At 46.7% G+C, this 20,787-nt stretch overlaps 1 protein-coding gene across 4 annotated transcripts in view; it reads left to right on the forward strand.

Moving 5' to 3' along the window:
• Positions 1-20,507, forward strand: part of LOC129147457 (phosphofurin acidic cluster sorting protein 2-like) — a 30,665-nt gene extending 10,158 nt beyond the window's left edge. Inside the window, exons 4-6 of one of the 4 annotated variants that reach the window (XM_054709673.1) lie at positions 14,371-18,282; positions 18,919-18,949; positions 19,824-20,507. In XM_054709673.1, coding sequence (XP_054565648.1) covers positions 14,371-17,577 — 3,207 coding nt within the window. In that variant the 3' untranslated portion in view covers positions 17,578-18,282; positions 18,919-18,949; positions 19,824-20,507. The other 3 variants (XM_054709674.1, XM_054709675.1, XR_008554821.1) reach the window with 3 other exon arrangements.
• Positions 20,508-20,787: the final 280 nt, after the last annotated feature.

Genomic DNA, 20,787 nt, shown 5'->3' on the forward strand with positions numbered 1-20,787 from the left:
GTGTCCCATAGATTTTGGATTGTTGTGTTTTCATTGTCATTTGTTGCCATGATGTTTTTTATTTCTTCCTTGATCTCTCTGGTGACCCAGTCCTTGTTTAATAGCATGCTGTTTAGTCTCCATGTGTTTGATTTCTTTGGATTGTATTTATTGTAGTTGATTTCCAGTTTTATGCCACTGTGATCTGAGAAGACGCTTGATATAATTTCTATCTTCTTAAATTTGAAGAGACTTTGCCTGTGACGCAGCATATGGTCTATCTTTGAAAATGACCCATGTGCACTTGAGAAGAATGTGTATCCTGTGGCTTTGGGGTGAAATGTTCTGAAGATGTCAATTAATTCCATCTGGTCTAGTGATTCATTTAGGATTGCTGTTTCTTTGCTGATTTTTTGTTTAGAGGATTTATCCAGTGGTGATAGTGGGGTATTAAAATCTCCTACTATGATTGTATTGCTATTAATCTCTCCCTTGAAATCCTCCAGGAGTTTTTTTTATGTATTTAGGTGCTCCTATATTGGGAGCGTATATGTTTACCAGAACTATTTCTTCTTGTTGGATTTCTCCCTTTAGTATTATGAAGTGGCCTTCTTTATCTCTTGTTATGGCATTTACTTTGAGGTCTATTTTGTCAGATATAAGTATTGCTACCCCAGCTTTTTTTTCATTTCCATTTGCCTGAAAGATATTTTTCCATCCCTTCACTTTCAATCTGTGTGAGTCTCTTGTTCTGAGGTGGGTCTCTTGTAGACAGCATATATATGGGTCGTGTTTTTTTATCCATTCAGCTACTCGATATCTTTTGATTGGAGCATTTAGTCTGTTTACATTTAAAGTTATTACTGAAAGGTATTTGTTTGTAGTCATACCTGTTTTTGTGTCTGTATTCCTTCTTACCTGTTTATTTCTTCTTTTTACAGTATTCCCTTTAGCAATTCTTGCATTGATGGTTTGGTGGTGATAAACTCCTTGAGCCTTTTTTTGTCTGCAAAGCTCCTGATTTCCCCTTCAATTTTGATTGATATTCTTGCTGGATATAGTATTCTTGGATTCAGTCCTTTGCTTTGCAACACTTTGTATACCTCCTTCCATTCACTTCTAGCTTGTTGTGTTTCTGTTGAGTAATCATTTGACAATCTGATGGGTGTTCCTTTGTAGGTAACTCTCTGTCTCTCTCTTGCCGCCTTTAAGATTCTCTCTTTATCATTTATATTTGCCATTGAAATTATGACATGTCTTGGTGTGGGTCTTTTGGGGTTGATCCTGCTTGGGACTCTCTGTACTTGGGTAACTTTTATCTTTCCCATATCCGGGAAGTTTTCTGTCATTATTTCTTCAAATAGATTTTCTAATCCCTGCTGCTCTTCTTGTCCTTCTGGCAGCCCTATTATACGCATGTTATTTCGTTTCATGTTGTCCCGAAGCTCCCTTAGGCTTTCCTCCTGCTTTTTAATTTTTTTCTCCAGTTGCTGTTCAGATTGAGCTTGTTTCTGTACCTGATCTTCTAACTCACTAATTCGGTCCTCTGCTTCTTGTAGTCTACTGTTGAAACTTTCCATGGTGTTTTTGATTGTAGCTATATCACTTTTCATTTCTTCCTGATTCTTGCATAAGTTGTTTATTTTCTCATCCATCCGATGTATAAATTCCACAACCATTACTCTAAACTCCTTTTCGGTCATGTTGCAAGCTTCAGTTTCACTGATTTCCTTTCTTGGCGACTCCACATTTTCTTTCCTCTGTGAGTTATTTCATTTCCCCATTCTGGCTATCACCAGAAAGCTCAAGCTTCTGTTTGCGTGGACCTGGGCCATGGGCTGTGGGGACTTCACGCCACCCGAGTTTCACTGAAGTGCTCTGACAATAGGACGTGTGGCTGCCTTTGGTTGGTGGGAACCAGACTTGCCCAGGGTCAGTGTCCCAGTGTTCCGTGTGGTCTCGTGTGCACACTTAGAATCAGGGGCCCTGTCTGCACCACACTGTTGGTATGTGCTGAAAATGAGATCCTTAGCATGTGCCAGGAGTCAGAGTTTCCCTGTGTCTGCACCAAGACTTGAGTGTCAGAGTCTCTGTTGCCTTGTGCGGTTTCTCGTTGGGAATCAGGGTCCCTGTGTGTGCATGCACCAACAATTGGGGTCTCTGGCTCTTAGTGTGAATGCTCTGTGAGTCAGGGATCCCAGGCAGCTGTGTCCGGCGTGCCAAATTCCCTGAAGTGGAGGTGCGTCCTGTGTGTGCTCTCTCTACTGAGCCAAACCAGCTAGGGCGCACACTCTTAATTTCCTGAAGGTGAGCTGGCTCCGTGCACTCTACTGGAGTCCCGGAAGGGGGGCGGAGTCTGACCTGCGCGCCAAATTCCCCAAAGGGGATGCCCCTCTGTGCAAGCTCTAAGATTCCCCGAAGGGGGAGCTGTGATCCGCAAGCCAAATTCCCCCAAATTCTCCGAAGGGGAGCCCTCTGTGCGCACTGACAGATTTCCCCAACAGGGAGCTGCTTCTGTCCCGCGCACACGCCAAATTCCCTAAGGGTGAGCGAGTCCCTGTGCAAAGCTCTGCAGCTTGGGCGAGGGGTGGGTCTATCAGTTACTATGGCGCTGTCTGCTCGCCTGCGGGAAGGGGGATAGGCTCTTTGACTCACGGAATTCTGCCGGGAAGTCTGGATTCTTGTTGTTCGTTGGTCTGAAGCTGTGATAGCATTTCTCTGTCCCCAGTGGCTGCAGGGTCCTGGTTTGTGTCAGAAGCCAGGATCCGAGTCTCAGGCAGCTCTGTTTCTCAAGATGGCGTGGTCTCCGCATCCGCACCAGCCGCAGAGATGTGTCCGCTTTGTGCGCGGGGCTCCGCTGTCTAGGACTGCCCGGTTAGGCAGCCCCTTGGAAGACGTGCAGAATCTAACTGACCCTAGCTCATACACACACACACCACACACGTCTACACTCTCCTCTATGGGTTCCTCACTCACACTCTCTCTCTCCCTACCTTCCTGCCGGTTGCCATCTTTTTCTCTCTCCTCGCATATATCCTTTCTGATTGATGTTTCCAGTTTCTTGGGATATATTCCTAGAAGTGGGATCACTGGGTGAAATGGGAGTTCCATTTTTAGTTTTTTAAGGAAACTCCATACTGTTCTCCACAGTGGCTGCACCAGTCTGCATTCCCACCAGCAGTGCACGAGGGTTCCTTTTTCTCCACATCCTCGCCAGTACTTGTCATTTGTTGACTTGTTGATAATGGCCATTCTGACAGGTGTGAGATGGTACCGCATTGTTGTTTTGATTTGCATCTCTAATGATTAGTGATTTAGAGCAGGTTTTCATATGTCTCTTGGCCTTCCTTCTGTCTTCTTTCGAAAAGTGTCTATTTAGATCAGTTGCCCATTTTTTTGATTGGGTTGTTTATCTTCTTTTTGTTAAGCTGCATGAGTTCCCTGTAAATGTTGGAGATTAAACCCTTATCGTTGACATCATTGGCAAATATGTTCTCCCATGCAGTGGGCTTTCTTGTTGTTTTATTGATGGTTTCCGTTGCTGTGCAAAAGCTTTTTATTTTGATATAGTCCCATTTGTTTATTTTCTCTTTAGCTTCCATTGCCCTAGGAGCAGTATCAGCAAAGAAGTTCTTTTGGCATATGTTAGAGATTTTTCTGCCTGTAGATTCCTCTAGTATTTTTATGGTTTCCTGTCTTATGTTTAAGTCCTTGATCCATTTTGAGTTTATTTTTGTGTATGGTGTAAGTTGGTGGTCTAGTTTCATTTTTTTGCATGTATCTGTCCAATTTTCCCAACACCATTTATTAAAGAGACTGTCTTGACTCCATTGTATGTTCATGCCTCTTTTGTCAAATATTAATTGAGCATAGTGATTTGGATCGATTTCTGGGTTCTCTATTCTATTCCATTGATCTATATGTCTGTTCTTGTGCCAATACCAGGCAGTTTTGAGAACAGTGGCTTTGTAATATAGCTTAAGGTCTGGTATCGAGATCCCTCCTACTTTGTTCTTCTTTCTCAGGATTGCTGTAGCTATTCGGGGTCTTTTCTTATTCCAGATGAATTTTTGGAAAGTTCGTTCCAGGTCTGTGAAGTATGCCATTGGTATTTTAATGGTAAGTGCATTGAAATTATAGGTTGCTTTGGTTAGTATGGACATTTTGATGATGTTGATTCAACCAATCCATGAACATGGTATGTTCTTCCATCTGTTTATGTCTTCCTCTATCTCTTTTTTCAGTGTTGTGTACTTTTCCGCGTATAGGTCTTTTACCTCCTTAGTTAAGTTTATTCCTAGGTATCTTAATTTTTTTTGATGTGATGGTAAATGGGATTGCTTTTTTAGTCTCTCTCTCTCCTTTTTAAAAATTTCTTTATTGATTAAGGTATCACATATTTGTCCTCATCCCCCCATTCCCATCCCACACCCTTCCCCACACATACCCCCACCCCCCTGTTGTCCTTAACCGCTGGTTAGGCTCATATGCTTGCACACAAGTCCTTTGGTTGATCTCTACCCACTACCCCCACCCTCCCCTACCCTCCCTCTGAGGCCTGACAGTCTGATCCATGCCTCCTTGTTTCTGGGTCTGTTCTTCTTCATCAGTCTATGTTGTTCATTATTTCCCATAGATGAGTTAGGAATACACTTATAAGAACCGAAAATGAGGCAAGCAATAATGGTTATGGTGGCAGGCAAATGAATCAGTCTGTAGTGAGTTTCTTTCTGGGCCAACAGTTCTTTTGAGACCCAATTTCAATGTCCAACAGTTCCTTATGTGTACATGTCAGCACTGACATTACAGTTCCGGATGGTGGACAAATGGTGGTAATGCAGGTCCGACTCTGTCTGGTTTGCTCCTGGGAAACCTGCAGTGATGCACAGCTGCTAAGTGCTAGTATGGGAAGGACACATCAGCGTCTTCCGTCTCTGGACTGCTTCTCTTCTGTCTTCATGGCTGGAGTAGTCCTGTCGATTCCTCTCTGTTGCTGGAATCCACATGGTCTCAGAGTTGTTTTCTGAAAATATACAAACATATTGTCGACCAAAAGTTAATAAAGGAATATTTTCTATAAATTTGACTTGGGATCCTATTTCATTTTTTGCCCAAATGATTTCCTCAGGCTTGTTTTGTCACCTTGTGTGTTTTTCATGCGTGTCTTGCTTTTAGCCTTACAATTAATTTTCTAAAGTATTAATTTTCTGTAAGTTCATTATTGGTGTATAGAAATGCCATAGATTTCTTAGCATTTATTTTGTATTCTGCTACTCTGCCGAATTCATTTATTAAGTCTAATAATTTTTTGATGGAGTCTTTAGGGTTTTCTATGTACAGTATCATGTCATCTGCAAATAAGGACAGTTTTACTTCTTCTTTTCCAATTTGGATGCCTTTTATTTCTTCTTCTTGTCTGATTGCAATGGCTAGTATTTCCAACACTATGTTGAACAGGAGTGATGAGAGTGGGCATCCCTGTCTTGTTCCTGTTATTAGGTGAAATGGTTTTAGTTTTTGCCCATTGAGTATGATGTTGGCTGTGGGTTTGTCATATATGGCTTTTATTATGTTGAGGTATGATCCTTCTATTCCCAGCTTGCTGAGAGTATTTATCAAGAAAGGGTGTTGGATTTTGTCAACTGCTTTTTCTGCATCAATTGATATGACTATATGGTTTTTATCTCTCAATTTGTTTATGTGATGTATCACGTTTATTGATTTGCGAATATTGTACCATCCTTGCATCCCAGGGATAAATCCTACTTGGTCGTGGTGTGTGATCTTTCTGATGTACTGCTGGATTCGATTTGCTAGAATTTTGTTGAGGATTTTGGCATCTATGTTCATGAGGGATATTGGTCTGTAATTCTCTTTCATTGTGTTGTCTTTATCTGGTTTTGGTATTAGGGTGATGCTAGCTTCATAGAAGGAGCTTGGAAGTGTTCCTTCTTCTTGAATTTTATGGAATAGTCTGAGGAGGATAGGTTTTAGCTCTTCCTTGAATGTTTTGTAAAACTCCCCTGTGAAGCCGTCTGGCCCCGGGCTTTTGTTTGCTGGAAGCTTTTTGATGACTGCTTCAATTTCTTCCATAGTTATCAGCCTATTGAGATTTTTAGTCTCTTCCTGAGTAAGTTTTGGAAGGTTGTGATTTTCTAGGAATGTGTCCATTTCCTCCATGTTGTCTAGTTTGTTGGAATGGAGTTGTTCATAGTATTTTTTGACAATCCTTTGTATTTCTGTGGGGTCTGTTGTTATTTCACCTCTTTCATTTCTGATTTTGTTTATTTGGGTCCTCTCTCTTTGCTTCTTAGTGAGCCTGGCTAGAGGTTCATCAATCTTGTTTATCCTTTCAAAGAACCAGCTCTTTATTTTGTTGATCTTGTGTATTGTTTTTTTGGTCTCTATGTCATTCATTTCTGCTCTGATCTTTATTATTTCATTTCTTCTGCTCACTGTGGGCTTTTCTTATTGCTCCCTTTCTAATTCTTTGAGTTGTTGAGTTAGATGATCTATTACCATTTTTTCTTGTTTTTTGAGGTAGGCCTGTAGAGCTATACACTTCCCTCTCAGGACTGCTTCCATTGTGTCCCATAGAATTTGCAATGTTGTGTTTTTATTGTCATTAGTCTCCAGGATGTTTTTAATTTCTTCTTTGATCTCATTGATAACCCAATCATTGTTTAGTAGCATGCTATTCAGTTTCCATGTGTTTGAATTTTTTGGAATGTTTTTATTGTAGTTTATTTCTAAAATTACGCCATTGTGGTCTGAGAAAATGCTTGCTATGATTTCAATCTTTTTGAATTTGGGGAGACTTGGCTTGTTACCCAATATGTGGTCTATTTTTGAGAATGTCCCGTGTGCACTTGAGAAGAACGTATATTCCATGGCTTTGGGGTGAAATACTCTGAAGATGTCAATTAGGTCCATCTGATCTAGTGTGTCATTTAGAATTGCTGTTTCTTTGCTGATTTTTTGTCCAGAGGATTTATCCATTGATGTCAGTGGTGTATTAAAGTCCCCTACTATGATTGTATTGATGTCGATCTCTCCCTTGATATCTTCTAGGAGATTTTTTTTATGTATTTGGGTGCTCCTGCATTGGGTGCATATACGTTTACCAGAGTTATATCTTCTTGCTGGATTGCTCCCTTTAGTATTATGTAGTGGCCTTCCTTATCTCTTATTATGGCCTTTACTTTGAGGTCTATTTTATCTGATATAAGTATTGTAACCCCAGCTTTTTTCTCATTTCCATTTGCCTGAAAAATGTTTTTCCAACCCTTCACTCTCAGTCTGTGTGAATCTTTTGCTCTAAGGTGGGTCTCTTGTAGACAGCAAATATATGGGTCATGTTTTCTTATCCATTCAGCTACCCTATGTCTTTTGATTGGTGCATTTAATCCATTTACGTTTAATGTTATTGATAAGTACCTGTTTGTTGACATATTTTTCCTTAGAGTTTGTGTTTCTTCCTGCCTTTCTCTTTCTTCTTTTTACAGCAGCCCCTTTAGCATATTTTTGCATTGCTGGCTTGGTAGTGATGAACTCTCTTAGCCCTTTTTTCTCTGTGAAGCTTCTGATTCCACCTTCAATTTTGAATGATAGCCTTGCTGGGTATAGTATTCTTGGATTCAGTCCCTTGTTTTGCATCACTTTGTATATTTCATTCCATTCTCTTCTGGCCTGGTGTGTTTCTGTTGAGAAATCAGTTGATATTCTGATTAGGAGATTCCTTGTAGGTAACTTTCTGTCTCTCTCTGGCAGCCTTTAAGATTCTTGCTTTGTCGTTGGTGTTTGTCAATTTAATTATGATGTGTCTTGGTGTCGGTCTTTTGGGGTTCAACTTGTTTGAGACCCTGTGTACTTCTTGGACTTGGATAGTTTTTTTCTTGCCAATATCAGGGAAGTTTTCTGTCATTATTTCTTCTAACAGGTTTTCTATTCCTTGCTTCTCTTCCTCTCCTTCTTTTATCCCTATTATTCGAAGGTTGTTTTGTTTTGTGTTGTCCCAAAGCTCCCTTAGGCTCTCCTCTTGCTTTTTAAGTCTTCTTTCCAGTTGCTGCTGTGTTTGTGTGTTTTTTCCTACCTTGTCTTCTAATTCGCTGACGCAGTCCTCAGCTTCTTCTACTCTACTCTTTAAGCCTTCCATTGTGTTCTTTATTGCCGCTATGTCGTTCTTCATCTCCTCTTGGTTTCTTTTCATGTTGGTGACATTTTCATTCAGCTCCTTATAGTTCTCATTGAGTTGTGTGTATTTGTCATCCATCTGTTTAAACATCCTTATAACGAATACTCTGAATGCTTTCTCTGTTAAGCTGCTAGCCTCAAGTTCATTCAACTCCCTTTCTGGTGATTCCTCTTTTTCTTTCCTTTGGGGATTTCCTTTTTGTCTCCCCATGTTTTCCTGTAATGTTTTTTTATTTTATTTTATTATTATTTTATTATTTTTATTTTATTATTATTATTTTTTTTAGCAGACTTTGCTTTGCTACCCAGGTTCTTTTGGGGATGGTGCTACTGGTGTAATCTCTCAGTTCTCCTGGGCTTGGTAATCTAGTGTAGCTCCCTACTTGAGCTACTTGGGTTCTCTTGATGTAGGCCTGCAAGCTTGAGAGGCACAACTGTGGTGTCTAGAAGTCAGCAGCTATGGAGGGGAGTGTCCCAGTTTTTGCTGTCTTGCACCCTTAGTTGGACTCACAGTGGCACCCAGGAACCGTCTGTTGGGAGAGATCACAGTGGCTCCCACTAGCACCCTGTGTGTAGATGGGCTCAGGGTGCCTGCCTGTTGTAAATTCGCTTCTGTGGAGGTGTATTTGCAGGCTCAGAGCTCTGATGCACTCTGAGGGGTCCTGGCACTGAGGTTGAGCATGTAGGGTGGATGTGGGCCGTTATTCAGGAAGAGGGGTTTCCGAATTTCTGCTGCGGGGCAGCGTGACCTTGTCTGTACAGAATCCCACCCAGTAGGGCTTGAAGCAGCTCCCCAGAGGACCCTGTGGATGTATGGGCTCAGGGTGCCTTCCCTTGTCTGTGGCCTTGAGTTTGCCAGCTCTGGAAGTGTGCGCAAACTGGTGGCTCGCCCACCTGCGCAGAGCTCTGACGCACTCTGAGGGGCCCTGGCACTGAAGTTAAACAGCTAGGGTGTATGTGGGAAGTTATTCAGGAGAAAGGAGTTCAGAGTTTCTGCTGTGGGGCAGCGCGTCATTGTCTGTACAGAATCACACCCAGCAGGGGCTCAAAGCAGCTCCCCAGAGGACCCCGTGGATATATGGGCTCAGGGTGCCTTCCCTTGTCTGTGGCCTTGAGTTTGCCAGCTCTGGAAGTGTGCGCGAACTGGTGGTGCACCCGCCTGCGCAGAGCTCTGATGCACTCTGAGGGGCCCTGACACTGAAGTTGCACAGTGGGGGTGTCCGTGGGCAGTTATTTAGGAAGAGGCAGTTCAGAAATTCTACTGCAGGGCCGCGCACCATTGACTGTGTAGAATCACACCCTCGGGGGCTCTCAGTGATTCCCAACCACTGCCTGGGTAGTGGAGTGCCTGGGTGCCTACGGGCTGGGGACGCAGCGAATCCTGAGTTCCGGCACTGGGGAGGGGGAGGTTGTACTTACTGCTTTCAGTGGCGCACTTTTGGAGGTGAAGGTCTCAGGGTCCGCGTGCCAGCAGCTGGCGTGGCAGGTCTTCTACCAGAGTGGCTGTAGTGACCAGGTTTGCTTCCGAGACCAGACTGGGTGGTGGCGAGGCTAGGATTCTAGTCTCTAGCAGTTCTGTTCTTAAACATGGCGGGGTCTCTGTGCCGCTGGTGTCCTCCCCAGAGTGTTTGTATTGGCCGCGGGGTTTTGCCAACTAAGACTGCCTGGATTGGAAGCCCCCTGGAAGAACTTCAGGGTCTAACTGTCCCTATTTCACTCACACCCACACCCACACAAGTCCACACACACCTCTATCGCTCCTTCACTCGATCACACACTCTCCCTCCCTACCTTCCTGCCAGTCGCCATCTTCTCCTCCCAAGAATTTTTTTATATAAAACTTTCACAAAATTTTATAGCCTATATCCCCTTATACAACCTTTCCTCAACTTTCAGAAACCTTCTTACCCATTCAGAAATAACTATCCTTAGAGAAACTTGCCTTTTTCTTTTCCTTCAAATATGACTCCCCATACCTCAAGCCTTCTATTATCACAACTATATAATTGCTTCCAAGTTAACTGGAACTTTTAACTCTTAGGAGATTTAATTTCCAATGATAAGCACAAAAGTGAACAACCAGCATCCCTTAGATTGACTTTGATGAACATATTTTAGTCACACTCTCATGTTCAAGAAACACACCTTTAACAAAGCACAAAACATTACATCAACAGCTCCAAATGCATTTTACAGACCTTCTGTAATAAAAAACCCCAAAGCAGGTGAACTTAAGATTTGTCTAGCAATGTTTCAGTATTTTATGTTATTTCAAAATATCTAGATATTCAATAACTTTCATTAAAACTTACTAAGTTAGAAAGAAATAGTTGAAATAAGCTAAAGTGATTTGTGTAGGTGGGTAAGGTAATTTTTTTTCTATTGGGATAAGACATATCTTCTAGAGATTGTATTTTAAAAAATGGCCTAGACAAGAGGTCTTGGTGAACTCAGGTATTTCTACTTCAAAGGTTCTGGGACTTTGGTTGCATAAAACCATTTATGTACAAGCCTCTGAAATGAATAGGGGAGGTTTGAGGAAGGTAAAAGGCGTTGGTGGTCTTTGAATTGTTTCTGGAGCCAAACCTCTGGCCCCTTGAAACCTTCATTTGTAAAACAAGGATAGTCATTTTCAATACCTCAGGGACTGGGTTGCCACCCAAATGTTGGCAAGGGACTGACAAAACCATTCACCCAGTTTGGGAATGTTTCTTTCTATTTGGGTACATTTTTCTAGTTTCCAGAAAGCACATACCTCTGAGAGGTATAAAGGCTTTCAGGTATATGAAAGCTCTGTCAATCTCCCATGTGAATGGCAAAACAGTTCCTAGCTGCAAGATAGTCTGAAAATTAATGATGCCAAACTTCTCTATCACGCACTTTATATTGGGACCAGGTAGGTGGTGTAACAAAAGAAGATTGGATTCTTTCTTGAGGGACTCAGGGTCAAGTTTCTTCCATTTGGTGAATATGTACCCCAAAAGAGGACTCTCAAGTCACTGTGAGCTGGTTCCCCATCTATAGAGAGATATATGAGCAAGCCAAGTGTTAGAGGCATCTCTGCGGGTCTCTGGGTTGTTTGGGGCAATTCTAGTTGGGTGAGTATCCTGTTAAGCCATCTCTCAGACTCTCATGGAGGATAATAATGAATAAAAGATGATTAGCAAATGTTTGGTCAGTCTCAAGGTTAGTTTCCTCCTGGAAGTTTCCTTTAAAATCATTAATTTCCCATTTGTTTCAGTATCTGGTTCATTTATTCTAAATATATAACTATTCTGGGAAAAGAATATGTAAGCATCACTGATCCTACCTAATAAAACAGTAATATGCAAATTGCACCTTCGTTACGCCCAAGCCATGCCCACCAGCCATGCCCACCAGCCAAGCCCACCATCCAATCAGAGCGAGTATGCAAATAAACCTGACCAAGATGGCGGTTAATTTGCATACATAGGCTCCCTGAGCTGACCCCTGCCAAGGATTACAGTGAGCTGGGGTCCGCTCTGGCACCAGACCGAAAGCCTCCGCTGGAGGCTTTTGGCCTGGAGCTGGAGCGGACACCCAGCTCCCCGCTTTAGATGGATGGTGGGTGTGGCGGACACCCAGGTCCTCACTGATTGGATGGTGGGTGTGGCAAGCGGACCCCCTGCCATTGGAGGCGGGGAGCTGGGTGTCCGCTCTGGCACCAGGCCAAAAGCCTCCGGTGCACGAGTGGACCCCCTGCCATCGATTGCAGGGAGCTGGGGATTTCTTTGGCCTGGTGCACGAGCGGACCTCCTGCCATCAATCCCAGGGAGCTGGGGGTCTGCTTTCGGCCTGGGCAGGAGTGGACCCCCTGCGATTGATCTCAGGGAGCTGGGGGGTTCGCTCCTGCCCAAGAGGCTTTCGGTGTGGGCAGGCCTGGGCAAGGGCGGAGCCCGTGATCAGAGGGAGCTGGAGGGCCCCTGCCCAGGCCTAAAGCTTCAGCCAAAGGCTTTAGGCCTGGGCAGGGCCCAGCCCTCCATTGGTGTGAACTATAGAGAAAACACCTTTTCTGACTGCACATTGGCTAAGCTTCCTGTATGCCACTGGTAATATTCTTAGTAACTTGGGTAATAAGAATCCAAAAAGGTGATCTAGGGTTTTTACACCACACTTCTGGAGAAAAATAACGAAGGTCCGCTGCTGGAGGGCTAAGAAATGTCATATCCTGCCCTAGCCAGTTTGACTCAGTGGATAGAGCCTCGGCCTGCAGACAGCAGGGTCTGGGTTTGATTCTGATCAAAGGCATGTACCTAGGTTGCAGGCTCCTCCCTGGCCGGGGCCCAGATCAGGGCTCATGCAGGAGGCAACCAATCAAAGTGTTTCTCTCTGTCTTTCCCTTTCTCTTCCACATTCTCTAAAAGTCAATGGAAACATATCCTCAGGTGAGGATAAAAAATAAATACAGAAACCTATATCCTATGAAAGACACATCTTGAAAATGCCTAAAGAAATTTGTCATTTTTTTCTTGGTGAAGGGACTGGAGTCCGTGTTGATGAAAACACCTTGGTGGCTGCGGTGACTGACAGTGGCTGCAGCAGTGGGGTGATGGGGCTGGTGCCTTCCCCTGACCAGCCCGGTTGCCTCCCACAAAGGGAGGCCAGACTGTGGCTTAGGTATGCTCCCTGTGGGGCACGGGCCTAAGCCGTCAGTAGGACATCCCCTGAGGGCTCCCAGTATGTGAGAGGGGGCAGGTTGGGCTGAGGGACCCCCGACCCCCAGTGCACGAATTTAGTGCACTGGGCCCCTAGTTTTATATAAAAGAAAAGAAAACCCACACCTATCAGGTGAATTGGGGCAGATTTGATTAGCAAACTATATATATATATATACACACACACACATATACATACACACACACACACACACATACATACATACATACATATATGTTGTTCCATAACATTCCCTAGTTGAAAGGAAACAGATTTTGATTAAAAAGCAGACATTTGTACAGAAGGTTTAGTCCAGTGCAGAAGCAATTATTTGGGTGCAGTTAAGAACAAGTAAAGTAGCCCCAGTATCTACAGGGGCCTTGGTGACTTCTCTTTTTATGATAATTTCAAATTCTCCCAAATTATCAGTGAGAAGGGAAAACACTCTTGGAGCAACCCTATGCTTGTTTGTGTTTGTTTACTTTTTCTAAATCCTATTTCAGTTTCCTATCATCCTTAAAGTGGGCAGACTTCTCTACAGCAGTTTTCTCACAAACTCATTTAGTAATTCTGTTGCTGTGCTCCCAGAAACCAGGAGTATATTAATTGGGATAGGTTAGAATAGACAGGATTGCATGTTCTATCAGTTAAATTTCTTTGTGAATCAGTCAGGGCCATAGAGAAAATCCAGAACAATTGCTGGTTCTGCTCTGGCGGGCCCAATTGGCCCTTTGTTAGGTCCGAGCATCGGGTCTGGGCCTGCAGGGTGGTCCCAATGAGCGTCTTTGGAATCCTGCTGTAGTAAGCCAAATAAATATCAATGTAAGCAGCATTCAACCCTATGCAGAGTTTTTGTGAATTTATTGGAGCCCAACTGTCAAGAATTGCCAGAAAACAAAATCTCAATGTATTGAGGTAGTGCTCCAGAGAATGGCAGTATTGTATCTTATTTTGTACATTATAATAACAAGTGAAGATGTATGTGGGTTTCATGGAATCCATTGCTTAGGGAGGCAGGAGAAAGCAAAGCAGGGAAATCTCTGGGATTAGATAAAAATTAAAACGATAGACACATGCCTCTCTTATACAGGTGCCTACAGGCTAGTTAGCAGTCAGCAATGAACTCAATAGCTGTGCACTCTGTGCACTCTGCAGAGCACAGAACAGTGCCTGTGCTTGGAGGTGTCCAGAAAAAGGGTAATTCCTTTCACATTCCAAAGGTGTGTTATCGTGGATGCCAAAAGACAATAGACAGGCTCAGTTATGGTAAAGATTGACTTTGTCAGGGAAGACGCTGGCCTAGTACATGACCACACACCATAAACTGCTTTTAGATAACAAGTTTTAATTTCAGGCCAACTTTGTGGTTAATTTAGGTCTCTGAGTTTGAAAGGCCACCATGCAGACCTTACCTGTGATAGTCACAGGCGAGCATGTGACCATTTTTCATCCACTCTCTCCTTCGATCACCTGTGTTCCACCTCTTGCCACCAATCATGTCCCTCCTCTGTCCCACCACAGGGGAAGAAACCATCAAGTACCTGTATGCTGCAAGCAGCTGCAGCTTCCTCATCACCTGCAGGCCTGGCCCGCTCGCCCACCATGCTCAACACCCCAGTGCCCATGAACCTCTTCTCTACCTGGGAGGTGGACTGCTCCAGCCCCAGCTGCGTGCTCAGGTTGTGCAGCCTGACTTTAAAGAAGCTGGTGATCTTGAAGGAGCTGGAGAAGGAGCTCATCTCCATGGTGATAGCAGTGCAGATGCAGGGCTCCGAGGGCATCTTGAGATCCCACGAAATTTTGCTGCCCACTAGTGGACAAGTGGAGACTGACCTGGCGCTGACCTTCTCCCTGCAGTATCCCCACTTCCTCAAGGGAGAAGGCAACAAACTACAGATCATGCTGCAACAGAGAAAGTGCAATAACAACCAGAACATCCTGGGCTACAAGACACTGGCCACAGGTGCCATCCACATGGCTGAGGTAATGCAGAGACCCCCTGAAGGTGGCCAGGTGCTGAGCCTCAGCAGCAGCATCCAGGAGTCCTCCATCAGGGTGGCTGAGATTTGGATTTCCTTCCTGTCCAGTCAGCCCATCAACTACAAGGATGGCACCATGCAGGCCAGCCCCAAGGCCAAGTCCACACATAGCTACACCGAGGGGAAATCTGAGAGCTTCTCTGAGCTGGAGGCCAGCTACAACGCAACACTCAGGCAGGACCTGGAAGAAGATGACTTTGACTTGGGGCAGCCCAAGAAGCAGCAGCGATGCATGCAACGAAACTTGAAGCAGAAAGTCATGGTGCTGCTTCCCAGGTCCAACATGTCAGAAGAGGTCCTAGACTCAGATCAGGACCCTACAGAGCATGTCCCCGAGGTGGAGGAGGACCTGGACCTTCTGTATGACAGCCTTGAGAATCCCAGCGACAGTGGCCCAGACATGGAGGATGATGGCATCATCCTTAGCAACACCAAAACCAAGACCAGACAATACTTTGAAGGCCTGGCACACTCCAGCTGGCAGATGGAGATGAGGAGCATACACAGTGCCCGGAGGCAGAAGGAGCCTCCTCAGCTTGCCGACATGCCCGTGAAGGCCCAGGGCCCGGGCAGCAAGCTGTTCAGTGGCAGTGTCTCTGACTTTATGGCCTACAGCACCCCCGCCACCAAGGTGGACAAGACCTGTATCTTCTCCCTATTGAGCCAGCCCGTCAACCACCTGGACAGTGCCATGCCGGCCAGCACCAAGGCGGATAACTTCTCTGAAGGAGACTCTGAGATCATCTTCTCTGAGCTGGAGGTCAGTTACAATGCTGCCCACAGGCATGACCTGGAGAAGGATGACTTGGACCTGGAGAAGCCGATAGGAAGAAGGAGGTCCATGACCAGGCAACAGAACTATCAGCAGAAAGTCGCAGCATGGCTGCACAGGTTCCAAATGACGGAAGAGGTCCTGGACTCAGAGCAGGACCCTGAGGAGCAAGTCCCCGATGTGGACAAGGACGTGGCTCTTCTGTTTTACAGGCTGGTGAACCCCAGCAATAGTAGCTCAGATATGGAGGATGATGACCGTCTCCTAACCCCTCCCATGCCTGAGCTCATGACATACTCTGAAAGCCTGTCAAGTGGCCCAGATATGGAGGAGGATGATAGAGGCCTTGGCACCCCCAAGTCCAAGCCCAAACCCAGGTCATACTTTGAAAGCCTGTCAAGTGACAGTGGCTCTGACTGGGTGGCCCACAGCATGCCCAACCCTGGGGAGCAGCCGGCACAGCCTGAGGACAGCCCGGAGGCAGAGACTTCTGCCCACGACATGCTCACTAAGAAGCTGCCACCCAGCAGGCGCACCACCAAGACCGAGTCTCTGGTCCTCCCCTCCAGCAGCTCCAAGGGGAAGCAGCCCGCCTGCCGGGGCTGGAGCAGGTCCCTGAATAAGTCATCCAACAGCCTGATCAAGGAGCGCTGCCCAGTCCCACAGAGCCACTTGCAGATCCCCAGGAAGACTGTGTACGATCAACTGAACCACATCCTCATCTCCAGTGACTGTCTGCCCGAGAACATCATCCTCATCAGCACCTCTGACAGGCAGGGGCAGTTCCTGTCAGACGTCCTGCAGCAGCACATGCTGCCCGTAGTGTGCACCTGCTCCATGGTGGATGTCCAGGAGGCCTTCAGCTCCATCATCTCCTGGATACAAAGATACTGCAACTGCAATACTGAGGCCCCGATGCCAGTGAAGATCGCCGTGGCGGGGGCTCAGCACTACTTCAGCACCGTGCTGCGGGTCTTTGTGGAGCAGCTGTCCCACAAGAACCCTGACTGGCTGGGCTACATGCGCTTCCTGGTCATCCCACTGGGTTCCCACCCTGTGGCCAGCTACCTGGGCTCTGTGGATTACCGCTACAACCACCTCTTCCAGGACCTGGCCTGGCAGGACATGTTCAACAATGTGGAGGCCCAGAGTTCTGTGCAGAACATTGTGTCGAGAATCACAGAGTACATCACAGGGGCCAGCTGTGTCCACCAGCTGCCCATTGCAGAGGCCATGCTCATCTCTAAGCCGAAGAGCCCAGGCAAGTTGTCCTCGCAGAAGTTCATTCCCTTTGTGGGGGCAGTGAAAGTTGGAATAGTGGAACCAATTTCAGCCACGTCAGGAGACACAGATGATGCGGTCCCCTCATGCTCCAACATGCTTTTGTCCACCACCAGGGAGGCCTCACACAACCCAACCTTCTCCTCATCAGTGAGTGGAGGCCTACCTTCCTCCATCCAGGGTGCCAGTGCTGAGCTGATGGAGCTACAGGTGGATTATTGGATGGCAGTCCAGCCCACAAATAGGAAGAGAAATGGGGAGAAGGAAGACCTGCCTACCACCAAAAATACACTCCAGAGCACCTTCCGGTCTCTCCAGGTCAGCAGGCTGCCCAGCAGTGGCGAGGATGCAGGCACGCCCACAATGTCCATGATTGTGGTCACCAAGGAGAAGAAAAAGAAGGTGATGTTTTTGCCCAAGAAAGACAAGGGCAAGGACTTGGTGTCCAAAAGCCAGTGCATCCAGGGCATTGGCCGCTTGGTCTGCTCAGCTAAGAACCAGGAGAACAGGCAGCGGGTCCTCATTGATGGCGTGGAGTGGAACGACGTGACGTTCTTCCAGCTGGCAGCCCAGTGGTCCTCCCACGTCAAGCACTTCCCCATCTGCATCTTCGGACACTCCAATTCCACCTTCTAGCCCTGCCCCTCCCCCTGCCCTTCACCCTGCCTGGGCCAAGCCCAGAAGGGCCCAGCTGCTTTTCTGTGAACAGTTCAGTTTACTACAGACACAGACCCTGAAAACACAGAGAAACTGTTTTAAGTTAGAATGTGCTCACAGCCTGGAACCTAAGGGGGTTGCCTTCACTGGGACCTACAAATGCTCTGTTTAATAACCAGAACACTCCGGCAGGTGAGAGGTCAGGTGGGCACTGTTGAACTGGAGCATCATGGAAGGTGTGTTTTAGCCTCAGGATCCCCTACACTTTCAGTGAGAATGGTTCTGGCCTTGGAGACCTGCCCTTCCTGGAAACCAGGGCTCTGCTTCACCCTGGGAGCTGGCTCCAGCCTGTGCCCAGACTCAGTGCTGGGCCGCCAGAGGCAAAGGGCTGGCCTCCCATTGGGGCATCCGGAGCACAACATGGAGGCCGGCCAGCCCAGCCTTGGACCCCAGCTGCCAACCAGCCAAGTGGCCCCAGCACCATCCACTTATGGTTCCCAATGAGCTCCCGCCTCACAGGACAAGACAACAAAAAGGAGCTGCATGGTGCAGACCCACAGGCACACGGGCTGGACAAACCAGTGCCCTCCTTCCTGGACAGCCACCCACCTTCGTCCCTACCTCTTCATGTTATCACAGAACATTTGCTGCCACGCAGCAGGTGTTGGACCAGCTATTGACAAGGTGAGCAACCTGCCTCTCCAGAGCATGGTGGTCATTTGGCCACTTGCTGGCTGTGACTCTCAGATCACTGCATCCCTCTGAGTGAGTGTTTCGAACATGAGGTGAGTCAAGGAGCAACCTCATAGGGTTTTTGTAGGGACCCTATAGCGTGTTCCCCTAAAGCTTTCTCTGGGTGCCTGTACAGTGGATAGGTCTGCAGCAGGGGCTGTGGTTGTGCTAGTTGGTCATTTTTCTTCCTCCAATGTGATTCTTCTCGGGGCCTTGGGCTAAGCTCTTTTCTCATGTCATAAAGGGACTGGAGATTCTGTTATTGGTCCCTGTCCTGGGTGAAGCCAGAGCAGAGACCCCAGGGGTGAGCAGTGGGGCCCAGGCTCTCCCAGCTATCTGTGATGGGGCTGGTTTGGGCTCACTCATTCAGCAAACATATCAGAAATCTGCCAGTTACAGACATGTCTCTAGGCACTGACCATAATCCAGTGCTCAGAGCAGACCCCAGGCCTGCACTCCAGAGCTTCCTTCTAGTCGGGAGTGATTCAGTCACCCTAGGCTGCACAGGCTCGTAGTACCCACAGGACAGCTGATGTGATGTCCTCCTGGCCTCCTCTCTCTATGGCTGCATCTTCCCATACTGTGAAGAGGAAGGTGAACCTCTGTTCCAGCAGAAAACGTGAGTCAGTTTTGGGTCAGAGCCAGGAGGGGAGTATGGGGAGTGTGAATTCAAGGTGCTGGCAGAACCCTGGATCCTACACATGGTGCGATTTCTACAAGAGGGCAGAGGTCTGAGGGCTTCTCCTAGAAAAAAGGGAAGGCGTCAAAGGGAGCTGTGCATGTGGATATGGGTGGTGTGGGAGAGCAGTGGAGCTCAGTGAGAAAGTCAGACCCTCAGAAAATTCATACCCTTCCACTCCTAATCCCAGCCCTGTGTGCACCCCTACTCAGGGACCATACTCACTAATTTGATAGAACCTTCTCAATGGCAGTTTGGCAAGTGTACCCTGCCCTGTGAGAGTTGAGTTTCAGTGGGAGGCAAAGAACCCCACAGGGCAGCAAGTGAATTAGGCAGGACGTAGGTGCAGGAGCCAAAGTTTGAGCTGATAGGAAAGCCCTTGGAAGCCAGGGATGGAGACAGAGTTTGTTGGTTTGCTCATTGGTCAGCTATTCCTGGAGTACCTACTGTGAGCCAATGAGTGACATGAACAGGGAGGACACCAGCCTTCCCTGTCCTCATGGAGTTGACATTTTGGTGGGAAGGTAGTGGGAGGGGACAGGGACACTGAGAGAGCATGTCACGTTCCCTTGAAGAAAGGGACAGGTGGTTCCCTCATTGATCCAGAGCTGTCAGTTAGGAGTGCTTTCTGCCAGCCCCTCCTGGGTGACCAGGCATGTCTCTGCCAGAACTGCCAGGTTGAAGGTGGACAAGGAGTAGGTTTGGGCAGGAGCAGCAGGCACAGGACCCCAGTTTCTCTGAGTGGTGCTCTGGGAGGGCCATGTGGAAGGAAAGGCCAGGCCTCAGACTCTGCTTCCCACCTCTTTCTCCCTAGGGTCATCTCCTGCATCCTGGGCATCTGGCTGGATCAGTATCCTCAGGATTTTAATCCGCTGCCAGAATTTCCAAGCCTGATGATGCTGTTGGCCTCCATAGAGCCAACTTTCCAGTCCTCGACCTGCCAAACCAGGCTCAGTGCCTCCAGTCATGATGGGAGCACATGAGCCCACTGAGGCCTAGAAAGGAGGAGGAGGCCTCCGGGGGTGGTGTGGGTGAGTGTGCCTTTGGAAGGCACACAAAAGGCAGTGAGGGTGGTAACATGTCCTCTTCTTGGATCTGCAGAACCAGCTCCAGGGCAACATCTGGAAAACCCTTCAGAGGCAACGCCACCCTAGTGACCTTTCCAGAGCCAGAGCCGGATCCAGGCCCAGCTTTCACTGAACTTCAAGAGGCAGAAGAACCACCTGCAGCATTTCAGCAACTCACCCAGTTCCTGTGAGGCCTGTGGTGCCAGATCCCAGGCCACAGCACGTGTCAGCTGCCATGGCAGAGAGAGCACCCCCCACCCCCATTTAGATGCATTGTTAAATGTTTTTTGTTCATGTTACATATATTTATAATTTTACTGTATTTTTATGATATTTAGTAACATAGAGTATATTGTAGAAAACATTTAATGAAATACTCACAAATATAACCTTAATTTAGATTCTATAAAATTTAACCCTATTAACCCTCAGAGCTTTGAGCAAGTCTGTTTTTCTGGACCCTGACCCACTCAGGGAGAACTGTCCTCACCTTCTCTACCTGCCAGTCATCCTAGCCCTGGGCCTTCATGTTGACTCCAACACCACTCACTCAGGCTTCCAAATAAACTTGACCCTCAGAGCGCAAAAATAAAATAAAAGGGCGTACAGTGCAGGCTTCCCAGGAACAGTTACTGGACAAACTGATCAAATACTTTGTGTCCAGCTTCCTGGGCAGCATCCCCACTTTGGTCCCCACCCACCCTTCTGTGT

The sequence above is a fragment of the Eptesicus fuscus genome, chromosome 20, assembly GCF_027574615.1.
Source record: "Eptesicus fuscus isolate TK198812 chromosome 20, DD_ASM_mEF_20220401, whole genome shotgun sequence".
Classification (NCBI taxonomy): Eukaryota; Metazoa; Chordata; class Mammalia; order Chiroptera; family Vespertilionidae; genus Eptesicus; species Eptesicus fuscus.